General features: G+C 41.3%; 2 protein-coding genes across 9 annotated transcripts in view; one reads left to right on the forward strand and one right to left on the reverse strand.

The window, feature by feature from the left end:
• Positions 1-3596, forward strand: part of LOC115585467 (low-density lipoprotein receptor-related protein 1-like) — a 91508-nt gene extending 87912 nt beyond the window's left edge. For 3 of the 4 annotated variants that reach the window (XM_030423852.1, XM_030423851.1, XM_030423853.1), the window contains one exon: positions 1645-1908. In XM_030423852.1, coding sequence (XP_030279712.1) covers positions 1645-1782 — 138 coding nt within the window. In that variant the 3' untranslated portion in view covers positions 1783-1908. Of the gene's footprint in view, positions 1-1644 lie in introns of all 4 variants that reach the window. The other variant, XM_030423850.1, reaches the window with a different exon arrangement.
• Positions 3597-3798: 202 nt separating this feature from the next.
• Positions 3799-23413, reverse strand: part of fmnl3 (formin-like 3) — a 38795-nt gene continuing 19180 nt past the window's right edge. The window contains exons 5-26 of one of the 5 annotated variants that reach the window (XM_030423857.1): positions 21713-21796; positions 21118-21261; positions 19460-19568; positions 19211-19287; positions 18713-18806; positions 16875-16949; positions 16668-16778; positions 16427-16576; positions 15730-15831; positions 15153-15516; positions 14655-14747; positions 14435-14559; positions 13737-13939; positions 13349-13652; positions 13182-13262; positions 12963-13092; positions 12709-12869; positions 12445-12546; positions 11151-11243; positions 10898-11021; positions 8387-8430; positions 3799-5554 (exon numbers count right to left, since the gene is read on the reverse strand). In XM_030423857.1, coding sequence (XP_030279717.1) covers positions 8393-8430; positions 10898-11021; positions 11151-11243; positions 12445-12546; positions 12709-12869; positions 12963-13092; positions 13182-13262; positions 13349-13652; positions 13737-13939; positions 14435-14559; positions 14655-14747; positions 15153-15516; positions 15730-15831; positions 16427-16576; positions 16668-16778; positions 16875-16949; positions 18713-18806; positions 19211-19287; positions 19460-19568; positions 21118-21261; positions 21713-21796 — 2764 coding nt within the window. In that variant the 3' untranslated portion in view covers positions 3799-5554; positions 8387-8392. Of the gene's footprint in view, positions 5555-8386; positions 8431-8954; positions 9077-10897; positions 11022-11150; positions 11244-12444; positions 12547-12708; positions 12870-12962; positions 13093-13181; positions 13263-13348; positions 13653-13736; positions 13940-14434; positions 14560-14654; positions 14748-15152; positions 15517-15729; positions 15832-16426; positions 16577-16667; positions 16779-16874; positions 16950-18712; positions 18807-19210; positions 19288-19459; positions 19569-21117; positions 21262-21712; positions 21797-23413 lie in introns of all 5 variants that reach the window. The other 4 variants (XM_030423854.1, XM_030423855.1, XM_030423858.1 and 1 more) reach the window with 4 other exon arrangements.

Raw genomic sequence — 23413 nt, forward strand, 5'->3', positions numbered from 1 at the left:
ACAAATGTTGTTTTTGGAATGACACACTCGCTGCTTTGACGCCAGTTTCCTTTGAGGTGGAACAGAAATCTCAGATTAGGATATGTGAAAAAAAAAATAGTTCCAGTTCCAGCTCAGGGAGAAGATGAAATGAGATGAGATATACCTTTTATATAATCGTGATGGAAATTCTTGTGCCAGAGATTGCTCAAAGTTACAACCACATAAGAACTAAAAACTAAGATAGAAAAACTGATGTTGGCAATGATATTGGAGGAAACCAAACTGAAGCTTATTAAAGATATAATATGTAACATTTCTGAATTCAAATGTCAAAAAATGAGTAGACCCTCTGTTGTAAATTTTGTTGGGATACGTGCGCACTATGAACCATACTCACTGTGATCTGTAGTGCAACGAATTAATTGCAAACAGAAGACAAAGTAAGGATACAGAATAACAGAATAACCTAAAATAGACAGTGCAGAAACCTGTACGTTTGTCCTTGCCTGCCATCTCCTGTTTGCCTCCCACGGGGTTTCCCACCCAGCAACACGGGGACCTCTTGACTCTTAGCTGAAGTAGCTTTGCTGGTGATGCGCAAACAATGGAACTGTTTTCGTCCTCCATACTTTTCCCTGTTCACATGTGTAAATGTTAGGCTCACGCTCTGTGCTTGCTTCGTAAAAAATATATACAACTTGTGCATCTACGAAAATGTTTACGTGCTTGCAAACAGCCAAGTATTTGCAATGTGAAAATCCGGCATTCTCCACAGCAGACATGCTGCAGTATATTCTCAGGGTCTGATCAAATGGCCTTTGACCTAAAAGGCCTAAAATATTATGTGATTATTAATATTATTGTCACATGAACTTAAAGGACCAGCCAAGTGAGAAACAACACTGTGCAGTTCCTCTCGGGGGAAGAATTCACAGCTGTTGGATATTCAATATTCTGAAAAATATTGCAAATATCGTGATAATCGAAGATATCGAATATCGAATATCGACGCAAGCCTAGTTTCCAAAAATATTTATACGCAGGGAAATCAATTGTTTTGTACGTTTCATTTGGTTGCCTGACGCTTCCACTCCCGAGGGAAACGTTCATAGTTAACAATGACCGTTGTTGATGGTAATCTATTTCCTGACTCTAGCAGATAAGGTCAGCGACAGAAAACAACTCCCATAATCCTATTCTGTTTTGGTTATGGCAAAAAATACATATTGTGCATTTAAATCAATAAAATAAAGGAGACACAAAGAACCAGAAGATGTATGATGTCATTTTATTGTTCTGTTCTGTACACGCGACATGTCTTTCTATTTTGGGAGAGGGATCCCTCCTCTGTGGCTCTTCCTGGGGTTTCTTCTGTCTTTTTTTCACCCTTTTTAGAAAGAGTTTTGTTTTTATCAATGTGGCAAGTATGTCCTCACTGGAATTAAGGCTAAAGCAGATGTCGTTAGGCCCACTGAAGTGAAAGGTTCCAGTCATGAGAGGGAAAACGTGTTGTCTTTTAAGAAAGAACGTGTTTTTCCATAGTTGGTGTGAACTGACCTTTTTTTAAAGCACAGCAGAAGTAAATGTTACTTTCACGTTTAGAGAACCTCTGCCTTTCTCAGGCCCTTTAAGTCACCATGTAATTTTCTTTCTTCTCCACAGCCCACCAACTTCACCAACCCAGTGTATGCCACCCTGTACATGGGCGCCCACAACAGCCGCAACTCTCTCGCCAGCACGGATGAAAAGAAGGAGCTTCTCTCCCAGGGCGACGAGGACATGAGCGACCCGCTGGCGTAGAGCTCGGCGTGGATTGAACTCTGCCAACAACACTGCCCTGCCATGCCCGACCCAGTGCTGAGCCGGCGAGCTCTCTCATCTTATGCCTTTTACCAACTGAAAAGAAAAGCAACAAAAAAAAAGCGAGAACACTGTATAAAATGTATAAAATGAAGGACTACTTTTTTAAGTGATTGCAGTATTATATTTTGTTCTTTCAAAAAATCTGGTGACAAAAAAGGAACCATTTTATAGACATTTATTCAGTTCTTCTTTTTAATTTTGCTCACCTTCTCCTCCTCACAACTCTCCCTCCCCTCTCACGCATATAGCCACTACCTCTGTGCAAATGTAAAAGATAAGAGAGATTGCGAATGGCAGTGGAACAATTTTTATTTTTTATTTTTGTATGAATTGTATAGGGGAAAAAAAAAAAAGAATATTGTTCCATCCTAGAAAACGTTGCCAAGTCTTTGTTGTTCATGAACGAGAGGAGAAGTGTCAGTGCTCACTATGAATGCTTCCTGGATGCTGGTTCGGCTCAGTCTTTCACGCGATGTGTACATGTACGTTTGCTGCTGGAGGTCTGAAGAGGGGCCGAGGCTGGGAGAGAAGTTGTTATACTGCACATGTACACATGGAGGACTCGGCGTCGCAGACAGTGTCTGTTCTGTTGTCTCAAAAGAACTACATTCAAGTGATTGTCTTTTACCTCCTTGCACAGACTAAAGTTATATATTTGCATATATATAAACCTATTAACAAAGTGTCTTGAAAATATACCCAGGAATACAAACATCAGTAACAAATAGCAGTCTGTACTTTTTAACATTTTTTTTTCTTTTTTTTTTTTAACTCATTGTATAATACTCTGTGTCAGCAATGAATGAGTCAGTGGCAGTGTGTGAGTGCGCTGGATGAAGATGATTGTAATAAAGTCCACATTCCAGGATGAAAAGTCTGGGATGGATATATCCGTGGCCTTGGTATAGCCTACTGCAAGACACTCTGGACGGGACAGGAGCTGTATTTTTGCTCCGTCACTGTTCTAGAAAGTTCTTTTTTGGGAGTGACGGCAAGCTTCTGTGAATTTTTCCGGTCATCACTGAGAAACAATCTAGCTGAGAATGGTTGCGTTTTAGCTTTTGTTCCATGTCTTCTGATTGTAAATGTACTTTCAGGAAAGGCCAGGGAAGACCGCTTGATGGTACGTACTTCTGTGGGAGAATTTTCCTTTTTTTTTTCTTTTCTTTTCTTTTCTTTTTTTTTTTTGAAATTGTATGTAATTACATGGACATGTAATTTAGGTTAAAGCTCATTGTTAAGTGCATTCCCAGGAAGGGAGACTGATCAGCTTCCTGATAAGCATTCCTTTGTTAATTCCTTCGCCTCGCTGCTAACGCTAACCATCTGTCTGTCTGTCAAACTGGATTTTAGTCTTCAAAGTGTTGCTCTCATTGTGTCTCACTGCTCACCACGCTGCTTTTAACAGAGCTTATCAGTCATATCACTCTGCATGGTGCTCTCACACTCACACACACACACACACACACACACACACACACACACACACACACCCATCCTAGAGGAAACTCTCTGGCTTCGCCCCTCACTTGTTAACAGTATTCAACACTTTTTTTTTTTTTTTTTACATCCTGCTCTGTTAGTTTTTCACCTGACCATAAATTAGATTAATCATTTTTCAGTTGGAGAATTTTCTTTTCGGTGGCAAAAAATCCACTATTCACATGGATATTTGTGGTTCTGATTGTTTTGTTATGATTCTATTTCTTTTTGATATAAGAAATTAAATGGATTTTTATAGTAGAAATGTACGGAGGCTCTGTCGGTCATTTGGAGAGATGGAGAGGAATCGTTATTTCTTTCTGGATTACATCAGTAAATTGACATCAAGTATCCTAAAAAGAAACGGTTAAGAAATAAAACATTAACATGATGTAGTAACCGCGTGTTTTGAATGTTGCTTCATCAAAGACAGACCAACCCTGTGTTTGTAATGACACCTCTTCGTTCTTGTAGCTTCATAATTCATCTTATTTATTAAACAGGAACTTTCATCTTTCAGTCAACAGACAATATCATTGATCACTTCTTCTAAAAAGTAGACTTCTTGATTTGAATGTACATTAATATAAAGAATAGTGTCTCATACAATGTTATGCCAAATTAAGTAGTGTAAAGAGCTCCCTTTTGTGCCAATGTAAATTTGAAAACGGCTGTTAGGAGGAATCGCATCATCTCTATTAAACAAAAAAAAAAGCTTCAAACATAAGCCCTCATAGGAATGGAAACGTCCTTCATCCATCACCACATCTATAGCAGGTTAATGTCATCTTGGCCCCCAGCAGTCCATCTGGAATCTTCTTCATACATATGTCACCTCCCAAATGATGGGGAGTGTCGTCAAAGCGTATAACATTCAGTTTGTTAAAGACCTACTTGGACAAGTCATGAGCTTCAAGACGAGAAGTTAATAAATGAGAAACCTCTAAAATCATTATTCCCCTTACCTTTTAGTTGTTGTTTGCCTGTAAAGATGGAAATCTCAACGGTTGCATATTGTTGTCAGTAGGGATGCACGATAATATCGGTCATCGGCTAATAAAGGCTTGGAAGTTAAAAATCAGCATCGGCCCAAAGTGAACATTTCTGCCAAGAAGATGACGCTTTCATTAAGCGAAAACGATGGGAACTGTCTAATGAGTAGTTTCCTTATTCAGCCCTATGAATGTATACATTTTGAAAAGCAGTGTATGTCTATAAGAGTAGGATTTGGAAATTCTTTGAATTTAAATGAGAGAAAAAAAATGTACAATCAGCAATCTGCCAAAATGAGTTGGAAGTTATTGGATATGAGCAAAATCCAATATCGTGCATCCCTAGTTGTCAGTATTATAAGGCTAATGTTGTAGTACAAGGCAATAAAAAATACAATCTTTAACAAATGAAAGATGTAAAATGAACAAGTTATGGCTGACTCATGAGAAATAACACTGTTTACACACACAAAAAAGGCACTTCTTAAGCGAAACATGAGACATTCAAGGAATTTTGGTTTGGCTAGCTTGTCCCCCAAAAACAAAACAAAAAACAGTAGAGTCCATGGTCTTTTCTCCCAGATACATGAGATTGCTAACAAACAAACTGTCAATAATGAGTCTTGATTGCATGTATTGACTTGGCTTAATGTTAGGAAACAGTCCCCCAAATGTCTCATTATAATATGTTATGTGGAGGAAGGCTTTGCAAGTGTCTTCAAGGCAAACACCCCAGCAGCAGAGTTGGCATCTTCCCTTGGCTGCCTCCCAGTCCATGTCCTGCAACGACTGCATAATCTGAGGAAATTAACGGTTTGGGGAGTAAGATCCACACGTTGGCAGGCACTTGCTTCCAGTCCTCGATTCACCTCACCTGTCTTGTAGTCGTCCTCCACTTGGTCTCAACAGCAACAGAGCAGGAGAAAGTCTTGTGTTTGCAGTGAGACAGGAGTGACCCATTGTGCTTCAGTAATGACGCCTGCTCACTTAAAAGTGGCTGTTAAAGGGCCTCCATAAATAAATAAATTACCCAGCTAAAACAAGGGCTCTGTCCTGTCCCTCTCTTTCAGTCTTTGTGATCTGCAGCCTCAGGGTTGAGACGGACCAATCGGGACACAGGGAGGAAGGTTATAGTGGGGAGGGGAGAAGTATAAGTGACGAGTAAGTGGTTTAGGGTCTCTTCCAACCGCTCCGGATCAACGCGTCAGCTCGCAGGAAAGGCTGGTTTCGGAGATCTGTGAGTAGGCATGGAGAGAGGGGTGAGGGACGGGGGGGGGACACACATGTTAGAAGACCCAGAGGTCAATCTGTAAAACTTGCTTCTACATACTTTTGAAGTGCTAAGAGTGTTTTTAAGCCATAAATGTGGAGGACATACATTCAGTTACCGCTTTACTAGGTACACCTACTAAGCTGATGTGCTTCTATTATTTTGTCCACCTTGTCATATCAATGGCCAGAGGCTAAATAACAGAAACACCTACCAGTATGATGCAGTACAGTTCAACAGCAACACAAACTACTGAACATAATACACTTTTATAACTCTCAAAGTTCAAGTTCACTTATTAACCATTAACTTGTTTCTTAGTAGCATGCATATTAGTAGCTCATTGGCTGTTTAGTAGTCATTTGGTCGCTTGCTAATTCTTTATTCTGCCTGACGATACTCTAAGTCAGTAACTTTGTTTTTTTGCCAAATAACCTCATACTTACCTACAGTACCTCCTAGTGCATATTGATAATAAGTTGTTGTACATGAATTACTTTGTATGAGCAAAATCTTTTTAGGCAAGTGTAGCCGCTCTTGGCAACGACCCCAGGCAGTTATTTCAGGCCCATATCTAAATGAATTGGCAGAGATCCATTAGGGCACTTTCAATGGTCACAGGGGCATAAAAAACTGCATGTACAGAATCTCCAGCCTAAAACTGATAAAAGTCGCTTAAAAAGTTTGGTGACTGTAGTCAAATAAAGCCCCAACATTTTTGTAGTAGAATAAGGGAGGTCCTCTTTGGCTTTAGAGATGCTTTGATATAAAATATGCAAAACCCACAAAAGCTTTGCGTTTTGCTGAGGGTTTCTCCTTTCAATGAATATATTGTTTACCCGGCTGTAACTTCTGTACTCAGACAGATGTATGTGTTTACTGTTCAGCCTATATTATCTTCAAAACCATAGTCATCACCTGCAATCGAAATAAGAAGTCCATATCTATTTTTTTGTGGGTTTTTTTTAACCTCGAAGTGAAACGGTGGGTATTCTATATACGTTCTGTATTTTGGTTGTCTGTGTATTGTGTGCACTTGTTCCTTTAACTTGGCACTATAGACTTTTCGATTGTAAAATGCTGTCCTCTCTTATAACGTATCTGGTTTCAGCTGTAAAAGGTGGCTTTACCACAAAAATAGCCAATTGCTTAAAAGTCCCATATGCAGAAATGCAAACATCCTGTATTCAGACACTGTGCCTTTAAATGAGCTGCCAGGTCTTCTGTAAGGTTGTGATGTCACAACGACAAAGTAACCGTCTGTCAGCAAAAAACACTGGCTGAGCTGATGCAGAAGCATGGTCAGCGTAGCCTGCTCAGGCCTGTGAGAGCTGACCAATCACAGCAATCTAAGCCTTAAAGAGACGGGCACTAAAAACATTCAGACACAGGGAGAATAGAGGTGTTGTGGAAAAGAACAGTATATGAAGAATAATGTGTTTTTTTGAACATTAAGGCATGTAAACATTATCTAGCAGACTTCCAACATAAAAATATGAACCTGAAAATCAGCATAATATGGGACCTTTAATAAATATTGTTGTATTCTTGTGTAACCAAACATAAAAGTGTTTAATGTCCAAATTACTCCCAATTCTATAACAGTGGACCTGTGTGTTTTTGTGGTTCTACCACCTTATAAAGCCCACACTGAACAAAACATCTTGAGATCCTCATTCGTGCACAACAACTTCCTTATTTTTTATCTATGCACACCAATCAGGAGGTTATTGAGGGAATACTGACCTAGTAGTTGCAGATTACGACCACTGGCATTGATAAGCTTTAATAATGACTAATAATCATCCAATATGCTGCTACTAGTAATTGTTAATATATGTACTCTAATATATCTTAACATCATTTATAGCAGGACTGTTGTGTCAGACTGCATCAGCCGTAGCTGGGTGTACCTAATAAACTGGCAACAGAGTGCATCCACAGTATATTTCAAACACTTTTTCTCTGCAGTAACTTCTGCAGTTAAACTTTGTTAACTGCGTATTAAAAGTTTACAATAAGCAGATAAACAATGCAGACTTGACACTGAATGACACATTCCCATAACCTTGCATTTTAGATGGTAGACATGAAACACATATCTTAAAATTCAAGGCTTTGGGAATGTAGTTATGGCAACACTAATGAGCAGCAGTCATCTTTATAACAGTTACAATACAATGGTCAACAAGCTCTTCAGTTTGCTGAGCAACAATCAATCTAGCTGTGCCTGAAGTAAAACAAAACCTTCAGCTCTTTACCACAATGTGGATACAGATTTTACTCAAATACATGTGACTGTGTGTTTTTTTTTTTTTTTTTTTTAAGAGCCTGTTGACCAATCAGCTGTTCAGCACACCGCGGGTGACAGTTAGCAAAGACAAAACATGGCGGACGTTGTTGACAGGTGAGAGGTAAATGAACACTGGACAACATGCAACACATAATAGGAGGGGGTGAGGATGATGTTGACGAAGATGATGATGATGATGACGATCTTAATGATGGTCTGAAAATATCACAGAGGGCTTCTCTTGGAGGGAAATTAAATTGATGAATTCACGTTTTTACGGCTGTTGGTGCAAGTGTTATTTAATTTATTCAAACTATAAATACGCTGCAACTTCTTAATTCAATTTCAAGAATCTTGTTGTCTTGACTTTAGTGTTGTAAAGCAATTTTTTTTTTTTTTTTTTTTGCATCCAAAGCACTAGCTGAAGCAGCTGACATCACTGTAGCAGGACACAGGAGCTGGAGGGCCAAGCGGGCCAGGTTTAAGCCAGGCTACCTTCCTTACCCTCTCTTAGGAGTGGGAAATACTTTCAATAATCTTCTTTTCAGCTGGAGGTGGGGGGTAGAATGAACAGTGGTGGTTGAGGAAAAGAAGAGTCACATGTTAGCCGGAAACCAAACACCAAACAAGTTAGTTTTTCATGGAACAAGGCATTATTGATAAAAAAAAAAAAAACAGTAGATTAGCCAAACCTCTTTTATGTTATTGTTGTTTAAATCAGCTCCGTAAGAGGGATGCTTTAAAAGAAATAAGCCAATATAATGCACAGCCTTTCACATGTGTCATGCACTTGGTAATTTAATTCATGGCTGATTGTACTGTGAGTGTCTCAACATATTTTTCCACGCGCACAAAATATGTTGACACGCTGTACAACTTTTTTCTGTGCCAGGCAAAGAGGTTTGGCTGACTCCTATCACCAGACGCCTGATAGGAGTCTCCTGAAGTAGAACACAAACAACCAATGACGGCCCAAGTTAGTGGACAGTAGTTGTAGTTGGTGGGGTTTGGATGGGTGACAGGGATCATGCTGCATGCACAGTGGGGGTCAGGGAGGGCGTTCGAGAGACACCTGGACAACCTTGGCATTAGGGGGGGAGGGCTAGCAGTTGGCGTCGTCGCAGAGGTTGGCTTCACAGAAGAACCGTGAGCCGCGTTTAGCAGTGCGGGCTGTGAAGGGCACGCTCTTCAGTACTGGGGGAGGAGGGGGAGGGAGAGAGAACATGTCACACCTGAGACACTGCCCTTGTGGATGGGGTGAAAAACACTGGACCACCTTCAAGTTTCTTCCAGGAAACTGTAATGAACCTGAGAAAGCTGGAGCTGTGTTCTTTCTGTATGTTGCACTGATCGATGGAAGAAAACCTTGTTAAACCCTCAGGAGGTTTTTAATAGGGTGAGGGCAAGCAGTTTACCTTAAGTACCCCTAATTCTGCATTTTTAAGCACTATATGAACATTGAATAAATCGTTTATTTCCAACCCAATATTCAGAATAAAATGATGGCATGTATGTTTCTGCAAACCAAGATTTGTTTAAATTTTGTTGGTGTCATACATATCATATCAACATTTATAAAATATGTGTCATATCAAGTTTACTTTACATGTATATGAGCACCACGTCGGGAGATTAAAGGGATGGCTGCTAAGCCAGACACTTAGTGTCTGAAAGTGTTTCATTGTTTGAAACGACACGATATAACCTTGTGGTTTGTGTCCCTAAACCTAACCAGACCATAAGCAAAGCATCTTCACAAGATAAAATTGAAAATTGGACCTAAACGAACATAAAGCTGCAACATTAAGAAATCTAAAGTATCAACATATCTGTGGTTTGCAGAAACAAATACATTGCCAAATTTAAATCAGGTGATTGGCTTGTTTATATCACATTACAATGTAGCTGTAAGAACATATATGTTTTATTTATGTATTTGTCAATAACCAAAACTAATTAAATGAATAATTAAAGGTGCAGTATGTAAGACAACATATCAGCTGAGTTACTCCTAACTGCTGCTATCTGTAGCTGTTGCTAGCTAATACGCTCACATAGCCGTGCAGCTAGAGGTCCTCAGGATGAGTTTGGAGCACTGGTTAGCCATATACGTCATGACATCAAAACTGTTAATCCCTCATTCTTAATATATATTCATAATTTCAGTCAGTTTTTGAATAATTTAACTAAATTCCTTACATATTACACCCTTGATATAAAAGACAGATACCAAAAAAGTTCTAATGATATAAATTCTGTCTTCAAAAGAGAAGTTACGATTGCTGACAAATGTGTTTATATACTGCTTATAAATGCAGATTAGGGGTACTTAAATAAAGTGCTATCGGATTAGGACGCACTGAGAATCAGTTGCATAAAAGCTGTTAACAGCTCTGACAGTAGTGGCATTATTATAAGCATTATTAACATTACTAAAAATGGCATTAATGCAACATTTGTATTATTTACATTTAAGCACTGATTAATAATCACAACATAAACATCAGTTAACTTACGTCCTATCCTGAGGCTGTAGATAGAGCTCTTTTTCAACCATTAAAGCCCCCGTATGTGGGATTTTATAATGTCTGATGTCTAGGGTCAGACTCAAAAAAGACACTTGCATAATCCTCAAACAGCTGTCGATGGAAATGTCTTATTTTCCTAAAAACGATCATCACAATACTTCTAACAACATAAATCTACAAATAGAGGCTTTCAAGGCGGATCCTGTAAATAAAGATCCTATGCATTAATCAAACTGCCTGTCTGACTCTCTGACTCAACAGCTTGACTCTTGCACATTTGACAACTCTTTAGACAGCATGTCATGGAATAACCGGAGACTGCTTTGCTGCTATGTGCTGTGCTCCAGATGTGGCGGTGTCTGCACCACGTAGCACAAAGTGCAATTCAAAGGAGCTGAGCAGTGAATGACCACAGTCATCCTCGACCGGGGACGACCGGGGCTGCTGGCACCCACACGGGGTCTTTTTATGGTCTTGTCTGGCCCACCTGTGATGATGTCCTCAATAGTGCCGTCCTTCCCCTCGTACACGGGCCGGTGGTCTTTGGCTTGCCGCTTGCGCAGCTCTGCGATCAGCTCCTGTTGCTGATGCCTCTTCTTCTGGGCCTGGACCTGCACCAGCACAGAGGAGGATATTTGTACTGCTCGCTGTGCTTTTTGGCACACCACAAAGCTTAATTTAGCACTGAGTAAACATCTGATGGCTTTCATTCAGCTCAGTTGCATGCACTCTGACTATACCTTGGGGTCATGCTGTTTAGCCTCCTCAGCGAGCAACTTCTCTCTCATTGCCTGCTCCTGCTTCTTCCTCTGTTCGTTGTCTTCCACTGCATCCTGTTGGTAAAGAGAAACAAGGTGACTAGTCTGGGACAAGAAATCAAAGTCAGTACTCTTGTGTGGCCCTTTGAGGGCAGAGGAAAACAGGTTCAAAGTGGAACATAAACAAGCAGCACATTTAATAAACGTAACCACTCATTAGACATTTTTGCCTTCCCCATTTAACCTTTCAAACTGTTTCTTTACAAATACACTTGTGAAAGTTTGACATCTTGGGAATGACACATATTTGCTCTGCCAATTAGCTTATCCTAGCTTAAAAATAATGTTGTTAACGGGGTAAACAGCTCGCCTGACAAATTCCAAAGTTCTAAAATGTTTGCCTAGCAGGACTATAAAGCTCATTATTATAAACTTTGGACAGAGCTCGGCTAACTGTTTCCTTGCTTTTTCAAGTCTTATTGTTAAACTAAGCTAATTAGCTTAAGCTAATGTCCTGTCTGAACCACTAGATGAACGGCTAAACAGCTAACTAGCTAACAACAGCTACAATTGTCTTTTCTCCTTTTTTTGTGTTAGTAAGGAGTTAGGTGTAGAATGGTAACCTTTTCTTTTGGGCTGGTTTATTTAGTATTTTAGCGGTTTAGTGGTTTTATTTCTACTCAGGGATGGTTGGTTTGTTAATTGGTTAAATTTAAGCTTCTATATCTAGCAATTAAATATCTAAAAACTGATATTCCACACCAGGTTTTATGTTACTCTCCGCTCCTCCAAATTTGAATTGTAATAAGTGCATTTCGAAAATGTGGAATTATACCTTTAGGTCTCACATATACACTGAGACAGAGATACAAAATACGCAGAAATCCCTGTGTTGCACATTTCCTTAAGCAGATCCCATAAATCTAGACTTAGAACAATCCCAGGAAGTGTGCTGTGTGGTGGGGCAGGGCGAGGCTGTCCGGGGGTAAAGAAGAGGAGGGAAGGAGGGGGGAGGCGAGTGGTAGGGAAGAACCAGTCTAAACACCACAGCTGCAGCTCCAGAGTCAGACCCAGCTGGCCTTTCCTGTTATTTGGCCTCGGACTATACGCCACGTCCTGTGGCACAGAGGCGGCCAAAGCTCTACCCTGCTCTGCTCTCACCGAGACTCTCAACATCCAAGTCTAAAACGAGGGAAACTTCCAGGAGAGAAAGCTGCACCCCGTCAGTGCATAAGTGAGGAAAGATACATAAGCAGCATCTGTTTGGTGTCCTCACCTTGTAGGCTTTGATGAAGCGCACAAACACGGGGAAGAAAACTGAGGGCGGAGTCGTCTTGGCACTCTCTCCGAAGTAGTTCACCACATTGTTGAAGGCTTCCTAGAATTTAGAAGGAGTGGAAGCGATGTATGTAAACACTGTTGAGTTCAGAGTCATGATTGGTTGTGTGTTAGAGGTCAGTTAGCTGCATCTGGGACACAAGTTTGCTTTATGTGTATTTTTCCCTTTGAGGTTTACAAGGTGGGGACAGTGTTGAGATACCTCTGCTGTCTTGGCGTCCTTCTGCAGCTTTTCCAGCTGTGTATCGCTGGACTGGAGGAAGCCTTTCAGGACTGAGTGGTCATGGAGGCTGCACTCTCTCCTGATCAGGTCCATGCCTTTCCCCAGCTCTCGAACGTCGAGCAGCACATTTTCCAGAGACACTGTTATACAAAGTTAACAAGAAAAAGGGTTTTATTTACCAATCAGAGCACACCATTATACAATTATCTACACAATGCTGTGTCTGATCTCACCTGCTGCAGCTTTATCCACAAAGTGCAGTTCATTGTAGAAGTTGGCCAGTTCGGGGTACTTCTCTTTCACAATGAGAGCTATGTAGTGGAGCAAAGTCATCTTCCTGTCTGTAGACTTTGTGTCCAGCAGCTGTTTAACAATAGGAATAAACAGTAATATCAGCAAAAGCCGTCTGATGGGGATAAATTGAGCACTTGAGATTCGTCTTCGACACTCACCAGATCAAGACTTTGTAATTTGAAGCCATAAACGCATCCTCGCTTACTGCTATTCATGTAGTTACCCAAAGCTAGGATGATCTACAAATAAAACAGATATTTAAATCAGTGAATATGCATGAATAATTTGAATGCTGCTGATATAAAAACAAACATCTCCTTCTCACCTCGAGCATTCTTTTCAGCTTTGGTGCAGACTTCACTGAGCCAGAAGCAGCGATGATAGCATTGAGCTGTGGCGTGAGCAGGCCGATATTGTCAGCAAAGTTGCCGACAAATGTGATGATGTTCATTCTCTGCGTGAGCCTCTCGATTTTGCTGAATAACAACATGAAGCGATCCTCCTCTGCAAGCTGGTCCAGCGGACGCCGCTCACGCTCGTACTGACGCATCACCTTCACCTCCGCCTCCGTGGGGAGGAAACGCATCAGGCACTCCACAAAGTCCACAGGTAAGGCCTTGAGGTCAAATCTAATCAAACAGAACATACATTAGTACTTTGTTCTATCTTGTCTTGGGATCAAAAAGCAGTGCAAGTCCAGAAAAGCTGAGTACTTCTCTATTGCTTTGCAGATCTCTTCCGTGGTCTTGTTAGCCTTCCGAAGAGTGATGGCTAAGTTCTTGGAGCGATTGGCGTCGAGGAGGGTAACTTTGTTTACCGCCTTTGCGGCTACTTTGTTCTTTGTGCAGGAGAGATCCACAATCGGACCCTGGGCTCTGGTCTTAAACAGCTCCTCAAACCTCTCCAGATCCAGCTCCTGCACACAGGTGACAATTTACTGATTTGTTCTGGACTAAATTTAAAGGCCCTGAAAACATATTTTGTTAATCATCTTGCTCTGAATGGTGGTGTTATGGTCCTTATGGAGTAATCAGGGAGTTTGTATCTATTCCTAATCTGTGTATTTCCCCTGCAGTAACTCAGTACAGAACTTACTGCTGTGGCTGTAGTCATTCACTTGCTCTCTGCTCCTCTAAACAGACATCATGGCGTGTTTTGGTCACCTCAGTTTATTATTTTTCTTGGTCTTGCAGCTTTCAGCACCTGCACCCACATCTGTCGCTCATGCACTGACCTTCTGCTGATTTCCACACCCCATGTTGTTTTTGTGGTATTTAATTGGACACTTGATCAAATTAAGTTTAACTGTCCTGAAGTCCTTGTTGCGACATGGAAAATAAGCCTTTACGTGATCTATTTTTTAGCCAGTACTGGTCATTTCACACAAGACAAAACTGTATTCTTGACTCACCTCCAGCACACGTTCATCGTCAATCTCATTGAAGACTGTGCCATTGATCTGATTGGGCTTCAAGGCCGTCCAATTAAACACAGGCAGGCGGAATTTGGTCTTGATAGGCTTCTTGATTCTGATAGCTGTCGTTGAGATTAAACAAAACAAATTAACTGTTATTTTTTGCTCAACTATAAAAGCGCACTACAGCAATATGCCATTTTGTCTCAGCTCTCACCTGAGAGGCCCAGACTCAGGAAGACAGAGGGAGAAGCATCTGGCAGAGGTGGAGCGAGAGGAGGTGGTGGTGGTGGGGCTGGTACATTCTGACCTGTAATTTATGCACAAGAAAAAACATACAGAGGTAATTTATCCACTTTATGTATTAGTTTTATCCATCCCACATGGTCATTTTGATCTTGTGTGTTTAATGATCCTTTAATATTCTCTCCATATTTTATCTTAATCATCATAAGCTTGATTTACTTTGTGTTTGGGCCTGAAAACTGGCGGTACTCTTTCTGCTACAGTCTGCTGCACACTCAAACACAGAGGAAACAAGCCTTGCGTTTCCTTTTCCTGTCTGGGCTAGAAGAACACTGCTGTGACCCATCACCTGCCCTGGCACGCATGAACAAAGGAGGGGAACTGAAAATAGACTTCCTCTAAGGGTCTGTAGTCAACTTTCACATATATGTGTCACCAGACAAAATCAATGTGAGTCATGGTCTATCACCTGAGGCAGAGGGGAGAGGAGGAGGAGGTGGGGGGGGGGGGGGGGGAGGAGGTGGAGGAGCTTCGCTTGCTGGTGGTAAACTGGTGTCTGGTCCTCCTGTTTCGGTTAATCCAGCTGACGGACCCAGAGACAGCTGCCCAATTTTACCCAGGGGGATCCCAAGGCCGCCGCTCCCACCACCACCCACACCCAGCGGTTCGATGGAGATGTCTCCGTCAGGCTTCTTGTGCAAACGAATGGTGCCTTGCTGCTCGAGCTCCAGCAGCCGCCTCTCGATGTTGAAGTGCCTCTGGAATGCAGCGTCCTTCTCCTTGATTACCCTCCTCAGGGTGGTGACCTGGGTGTTGGTCGACTCGTAGGTCTCCTGAACGGCCACCAGGGTACGATAGAGAGCACAAAGCAATGACTTTACATGCCAAAGAAACATCCTGTTTCCTGCTGACCTAATTTGCTATCACAGCAATTTAGACACATGCATCTGAAAGTGATCTCCGCCAGCACACAGCGAGGTGAAAGGAAGCCTTTCTGATGCGATGCAGGCAGAGGAATATTGCATCATAACGGGCAGCCAGCTTACCCGTATCACTTGCAGGTCCTTGTCTTTCTGAAGGAGCAGCTTCTCCAGATCGGCCACTTTCATCATCGTTTCATTCTCAACCTCCAGCAGCTTCTCCGTCACCTGGGATAAAAGACGAAGACAGCAGCAGAGATGAGAGGTGGTGAATCCAAGAATTGATCCATAGCACTCCCTCCCACCCCCTCCCTCCACACACTGTGCATCATCACTAAGAAATAAGATATACCCAGCAGCAGCATGATGCAGCAGGGGCATGACACAGCTTTTAGTTTTGATTTTGAACAGATTACACATGCTGCACAGGAATTCTTGGGGAATCTTCACCCTCAGCCTCCCCCATCATTCCTGACCCCTGAGAGCAGAGTTTGTTATGAAATTCCTCGAGTGATGTCAGGGGCTGCCTACGACCTCTCCATGTGAAGAAGGTCTTTTACGAAGTGGCGTGGGATACGGAGACAACTGCCCAGAAAGAACGAGCCAACACGAGAACAATATTAAGATTGTTTCACGCTCGGAACGTTCCAGCGCTCTCCACCCCGTCATTATTCTGAACCACTTGTGAAATGCAAACACCGAGTAGATTTCTAATCACCACGTAGAAACAGCCGAGTTAAGTACACGGCTGGTGAACCACAACAATCTCATAAAGTTGGTGCAGAGAGCAGTGTTGGTGGTCCAGACTGGGTGGTGCACTTACATGGGACAGGTGCTCCTCCAGTTCATCCACCTTTTCCAGGGCTGCATTCTTCGTCTCCGCGTCTTCCAGCAGACCACCCACATCAAATACGTTATCCAGGTAGGCCTGGATCTGCACCGACAGCTTGTCACTCTCTGTGTGTTTGCATTTCTGACATGAGGGAGAGTGAACAAGCATTAGTGATTAGTGTCCACCTGAGAATGTGTTTTTTTGGTCGTTAACCCCAGTGTCTTCACTTCACCTCCAGGTAATCATCCAGTCCCAGCTTGGTGAATTCAAACTGCAGATGGACTCTGAAGTTCATGTCCTCCACCGAGTGGACCACAATGTTGATGAACTGCATGCAAGCGACCTGGACCACAGATACAGACAGATTTAAGTCCAAATATCTTTCATTTTGATGGATAGATCGACATTCTACATATCCATGACACAAAGCTGCTCTCACCATGTAGTCGATGTTTCCCTCCTCACAGCGGAAGTAGTCCATCAGTCTCTCGAAGCGATGCTTCTCCTTACACACCTGAAAGATGCAGCAGTACAGAAGTTGATCTATGAGTCCATGGGGATGATTTACAAAAATGTTTTTTTTTTTTTTTTTTAACTCAATTAAGATACTACTATGTTACTGTCTGGATATTGTATTAATAGCTCTGTTGTTCAGGGATTAATACAACCATCCAAATTTTGTTTTTTATGAGGACTAAACATCTACATTCCTCGAGTGTACTGGTGCTTTTACTGCTTTGCACATCTTGCACTACTTACACTAGTTAATGATGTTTGCTACTGATTTGCTGTTCTATTTTTTTGCTCTTATTATCATTATTTTTTACTTTATTGAAATAATATGAGAGCTTACATACATTCGTTGTAATTGCATATCCCCTTGTTCAAATTCATAGCATTCTTACAATGTTTCATTAGCAAAACAAACAAAACAAAAATAAAAATCCCATTACTAACAAAAAAATATAAAAAATGATAATGAAGTCATTTGGAAAAGTGAGATAAAGTGAGTAAAGTTAGTATGGGGGTGTATACAGTACAGATGCCTACAAGTTAATTCCTTTATGCATTAATTCTTAAATCACAGATAACAGTAACAGATTTTAGAATACATTTTGGAAAAATGTTAGAAACCAGACAAGAACGGCCAACATACAGATATTCTAAAACTTAAGAGAAAGAAAGAAATTACTAAATTGGTTTATGTCATGAAGAAGATCAGAGTAAGGCTGCAATAGAGCTTTTTATGAAGATGCCAGAAACACGTATTTAAGAACAAAAGCAGTGTCTTTTTCCCCTTGAATTATTTTCTCACAATTTCCCACATAGTTTATAACTTATTTCTCACATATCCCCGACCATGTGTTGTGTCTTGACTTGAGGCAATAATCTTATAATAGCAGCTTCGCTTTCTATCTACTGCATTACATTAATTCATGCAACAAATCATAGCACAATACAGTATTTTGTTTAGATTAAACACGTTCTGGGATCAAACATAATCCACCCTGAGAGATTTTGCTGGATGTAAACAGAGGATAGCTTCCTCCATTTGCAACAACAGCCTCTGCTTATTATCATAATTCATGGGAAGGGAAGCCAGCACAAGATAAAGACACAGCACAGATTTTTTTTAGCTAGTTTCCAACACGAAAATACACTGGAAGGGGAAAAGGGAAATACAGTGCTGTACAAAATCCATGCCCATTTCTGACAAACTAACTAGAAAAAGTTGTGGGCTGAACATGTGATTACTGGTACAGCTGTGGTTGAATACCACAGGTGGCCATCTTGTGTGATTTCAAAGACCTGTCAGTTTGTATCAATGCATCATTTTATCAAATACAACTGCAGAAATACCATCTTGTTTTGACTGGTGGGTTGATTAGCTCCTGCGTCTCTCTGGGGCTTTTTGACTCAGTGTAATTATCTTGTTCCGGTGTTTAGATGACTGTGCAGGCAGAAAGCGAGAGGCTAAGCAAACCTTTGTGGTCTACTGGCTCCCATCAGGGAGTTGATCCTTATCATTGTTCAAGGTTGGCTCACATCTGGTGTCCTAATGAGACTAATGACCTCAGACAGGCCACCGTAGAGCTTTGCTTACACCCTCGGTACACATGAAAACTCCCAGAGCTCAACTGTCACCTCTTTACACAGCCCTTCATGCCCTCGTGCACACTGGTGATGTGGGGAATGTTGGCAAGCAATTAATGTCAGATTTTATTTTATTTTTTGGGTAGCAGCAGTTCTAATCATTAAAAATGTTGCTTTGGGCACCTCTTTGAAGTTGTCAAACGCTGACAGGATGATCTCGTGACCTCCTCGGACAAGACAGACGGCGGCCAGCAGCTCAAGGACCAAGGCTTTTGTCCTGGATGTACAGGAGACACTTGTTAGGACATCATACCTGGATTAGGTTCAACTGAAAACACTAAAAAGCACAATATCTAAACAGTAATGTAATGTAGCTAATGCACATACAGGAGTTAAAATCTTTAATCCAAACACTGACACAAAGGCAGGTCTTTATAGCTTTTTAAGTGTTCACCCTCCCAGCCTTCATTATGAAGTGATCAGCCCTAGCGGTTTACCACTAATCTTCCTTTAGTAAACATTCCTCTAACAGCCTGTATGTACGCCTCTGATCCCCGACTTCAGAGAGAAGCTGAGCCCCATGGAGAATGAGAGGCATATCATGTGAACTGGCTGCAGGGTTTCCCCTATTGTTTGACCCAGCCCTGCGTCTATTGAGACGAGGGGGCCCTCGGTTCTTACCGTGAATTCTTATTGTTCAAGCTGAGAGCAATTTCATTGACTGCGTGTGCGTGAGACATGACCATATTGAAGCCGTACTGCATGAAAAAGACAGAGAGAGAACAGGATGTGGTCAGACAGAAGAACCTCAGTATATATTGAGAGCTGTGCACAGGAAACACAAAATCCTTACATATTTAAAACCGTGTCAGTGTCAGTCTGTGTCAGATTTTGTGTGTGAGCCTCTACTGGAGTGTCACTGTTTGGTACCTGATAGTTCATGATTGCCCTCAAGCACATGATGCACACATGCACATCATCTTTCTGGCTCACGAGGCGGGAGTTCTTGATGGTTTTGCTGTTGGAAACCGTGCCATAGCTGCAACAGATGACAGAAGTTAATATCTGGTGGAGATACATATCAGGCTTTAACATTTTCTTGTTTCACTTATTTCTGAAGTATATCTGGTATTCGTCACACAACTCTTGTTTAAAGTGTGTGACATAGAGAGACGCAGAGAGAGAAAATTACAGAGAACGAGGTCTGACAGAAAAAACTCTGGCTTTTGAGGTTACAGATGCATTATGGGAGATGCCTGGTTTCCTTGCTGCTGTCAACAGACCGAGCTCAAAGCGCACAGACTGCTTTTATGTAACTGTAATGCACAGTCATCTTGTGCACATAATATAACTTTTCGTGTGCAGTTTATAAAAAGTTTATGCTGATGATCCAGCATTTCTGGATCATATACAACAGTTTCAGTGTTAAATAATGCAGTGTTGTAAAAAATACTCAAAAGTCCTACTTGTATAAAAGTACAGACATCATGTATCTTGTATGATGTATCGAAAACAACAGTGATTCCAATCATCTGAAAAAAGCTGAATATCAGATACAATAATTGGCTAGAACCAGACATAATCTACTTATGAAGTACATTTATATCCACAAAATCACTTTTATCACTTAACTACGTGTCATATCTGATTATCAGTACTATTCATATGGATGATATTGTGAAAAGCGGAACGACACCAGTGCCTGCTGTTGTAAAGATCTCTGATAGCACGCACCGGTGGCGAACACAGGCATAAATAACTATATAGAACATAGTGGTATTTTCACTGATGGTCTCGTTTACTGTTACAGGTCATTTATAATTATCAGAGGAATCACTTTTGTGTACTTTCTACAAAACTGCAAGTAGTTAAAAAGGGGTGAAATAAATGTAGTGGAGTAAAAAGAACATCATTTGTTTACATCATGTAGTGAAGTGGAAGTATACAGTAACAGAAAGTGGAGATACGTAAGTAAAAGTACCGCAAAATTGTACAGTACTTGAGTAAAAGTACTTTCCATAACTGACATAATGTTATACTTATAAAGTTTCAGCAGTCATTTTATATCTCTTTGATTCAAGGTTCTATTGTATTTTGTCAAAACTTAAGTGACAATAAAGACTTGAATCTTGAACAAAGCCTGAAAGTTTTTCTTCTCTTTGCTCTAATGATATCTACTCCTGTCAGACTTGACACTCGTGTCTCTTCATCTCCTGTCTGTGTGTGGCTCAGTGATGAAGAAGAGAATTACAACTGTCCAGCATATGCTGCTGCAGCTCACAGCTGGCTCTCATCTGAAGACAGTACAGTCGCACATCTGGACGGATGAGGGAGGACCATTAACAAAGAGAGACGCACAGCGCAAAAGGTCAAAGACTTTAGTTTCTATCTCTGATACAACGCCTCGAGGTCAGGAGAGAGGTCAGCAGACCCATGACACATCAGCCACTCAGGCATTATCCTGAAACAAAACAGCACCAAGACAACTGGCTTGCATGCTAATACATGTCCACAGCATTCAAGGTTAGCAGAGCGAGGCAATAACAGGGATAGGGAATAGCAGGGGGAGCTAGCTTAGCTTAACGTACCGGAGGACAGACTGGCGGGCAGAGCGCACCAACGTGTTGCAGAAGGGTTGAGTCGTATGGTGCAGATCCTCAATGGACCTGCTCCAAGATTTAGCCTTGTCCAAGAAGCCATCCTCCCCATTCTCCAGCCCCTCAAAATCCAACCTGGGCCACAGACAGACAGACAGACAGACAGAGAAGCCAACACAGAGGCACAGGGGGGTGTAGATGAGAGGCACGGGAGAGGTTAGGTCAGCGAGGCAGCTTGGTAGAGAGCCAGGGGTTATCACAAGAACTGTCATCAAGCTGCATGATAAAGCTCAGCACAGAGACCCTGTCCCAACTAGGCGAGATATAGCTCAGCACCACACCGTTTAGCATCTGTCCAGAAACACATCCAGTCTGCCAAGTATGCAACATGGCATACAAACACATCCAGAGAGTGCAAGAATGCAATTTGCACACTTTTAGATGCACAAGCATTTTATTACAGGCTCTACAGGATACAACATGTTAACTCAGCAGCCGGATCCACCACCCAACCCAGTTCACAAGGAGAGGTTTTGGCTACAGTCATGAGAGATGTGTGTGTGATGAAGTGTGCAAAGGTACTCACATAACAGCACACTGGGCAAAGGACAGGTACTCCACCAGGACGTCGAGACCTCTGTTCTCATCATTGAGGAACTCCCTGACCCACCTGTGACGCATGAGAACAGAGAGGGGTCAGTAGGGCTCTATATCAAGCACACACCCTTTTCCTTTAGGGCTGCATTTTAACCATTAATGGAGGGGAAAAGAAAGAGAAACAGTTCAGTTGTGCCATCCTCCCTGTGGCTAATTATAAGACTTATTTGACTTATTAGGTGTAATGACCCCTGAATTAATGTCAGAGTCAGAATAAAATCAGATGTTTTAAATGCTGCCAAGTGCATGTGTATTATTATGATTATTATCATTATTATTACATGTTCACACAAAGGTGTTTTCTTCTATGAGTACACATGAATAGGAACAAATATCCTCAGACTTTCCTGATGCATTCATGTAAATGCCTTCTGGGCTTCACTGTAGAGCTGCAACGGTTGGTCGATTTGAAAAACAGGAATCAGTGACTATTTTGATAAGCAATTAATTATTTAGTAATTTCTTAAGCAAAAATGCAGTTGATTCAATCAAGGTTCTCAAACAGAGGATTTTCTGCTTTTCTTAGTCTTACACTATTATAAATTAAATATCGATGGCTGTGTCTCTCACATCAAGGATCCCTACACGGACACACATTACACCACAGAATCCCATTCAATACGAGTTTTGTTCCCCAGTGTCATAAGAATTTTGTTGTCAGATGTTTTATTACAGAAACTGTATGCAACCTATAACCAAAATAATCATAATTAATATTGAAAGTAATCTCTATTATCCTACTTCATTGCATAAGAACACATCTTTATTCATTTATAAGTCAAAACATGATGAATTCAGGATGTAAACCCAGAAAGAAGGAGATTACTCAATTTATTGAATGATAATGTAATGCTGTAATAATAATGTAAACAATGTTTTTTGACCAAGCTAATGGCTAAATTCTGGAATAGCAGCGACATTGCTAAAGAAAAAGTCAGACAGGAGGAGACACATGAAGATTAAATAACCCCCCAGATTAACCACATTTATTTGTAAGGCAAAATCTGTATCAAATTAACTATTCCAAAAAAATGCTCTGCTTTGGAACCTGTCTCTTTAGGCCCCCCCCCCCCCCCAAAAAAACCCCAGTCTGCTCTGATTGGTTAGCTTGCACACACCCGAGTTAGCACCACTAACGACAACAGAGCAGCTGTGCTAAATCTATTCTTATGTGCCAAACTAGCTGCTAGGCATAAATTATGCAATTGTGTGACATGTTGAGGTAGCGTGAGTGCGGGGCTACTGACAAGGTGTTTCAGGAGAGAGGAGCTTCTGTAGGTGCGGAATTGACCTTTTTAACTTTCAAGATCTTCAACATGCACAAAAACGAACGATGAAAAAAACTAATAAGCATAATATGTCTCCTTTAAAGTTTGTCGTATGCAGCTTGTGCTTCTCCCCAGTCCGACTTACTGTTGCAATGCAATGTCACCATGTTCCAGTATATCAGAAAGTATCTCATGTGATTGTAACAGATAGCCAAAATTAGAAAAATAAAACAGAAGTTGTAATAAACCAGATCTATCCTTTAAAGCAGCTCTGCAGGGGGTCTCCCCTCCCCTGACTGAACTTGGCAGGAACGCCACGGAAAGTAAACCAGAGCGAGGCCTCAGATTTCCTCCATATTTAA

Source organism: Sparus aurata, chromosome 7 (genome assembly GCF_900880675.1).
Source record: "Sparus aurata chromosome 7, fSpaAur1.1, whole genome shotgun sequence".
Taxonomy (NCBI): Eukaryota; Metazoa; Chordata; class Actinopteri; order Spariformes; family Sparidae; genus Sparus; species Sparus aurata.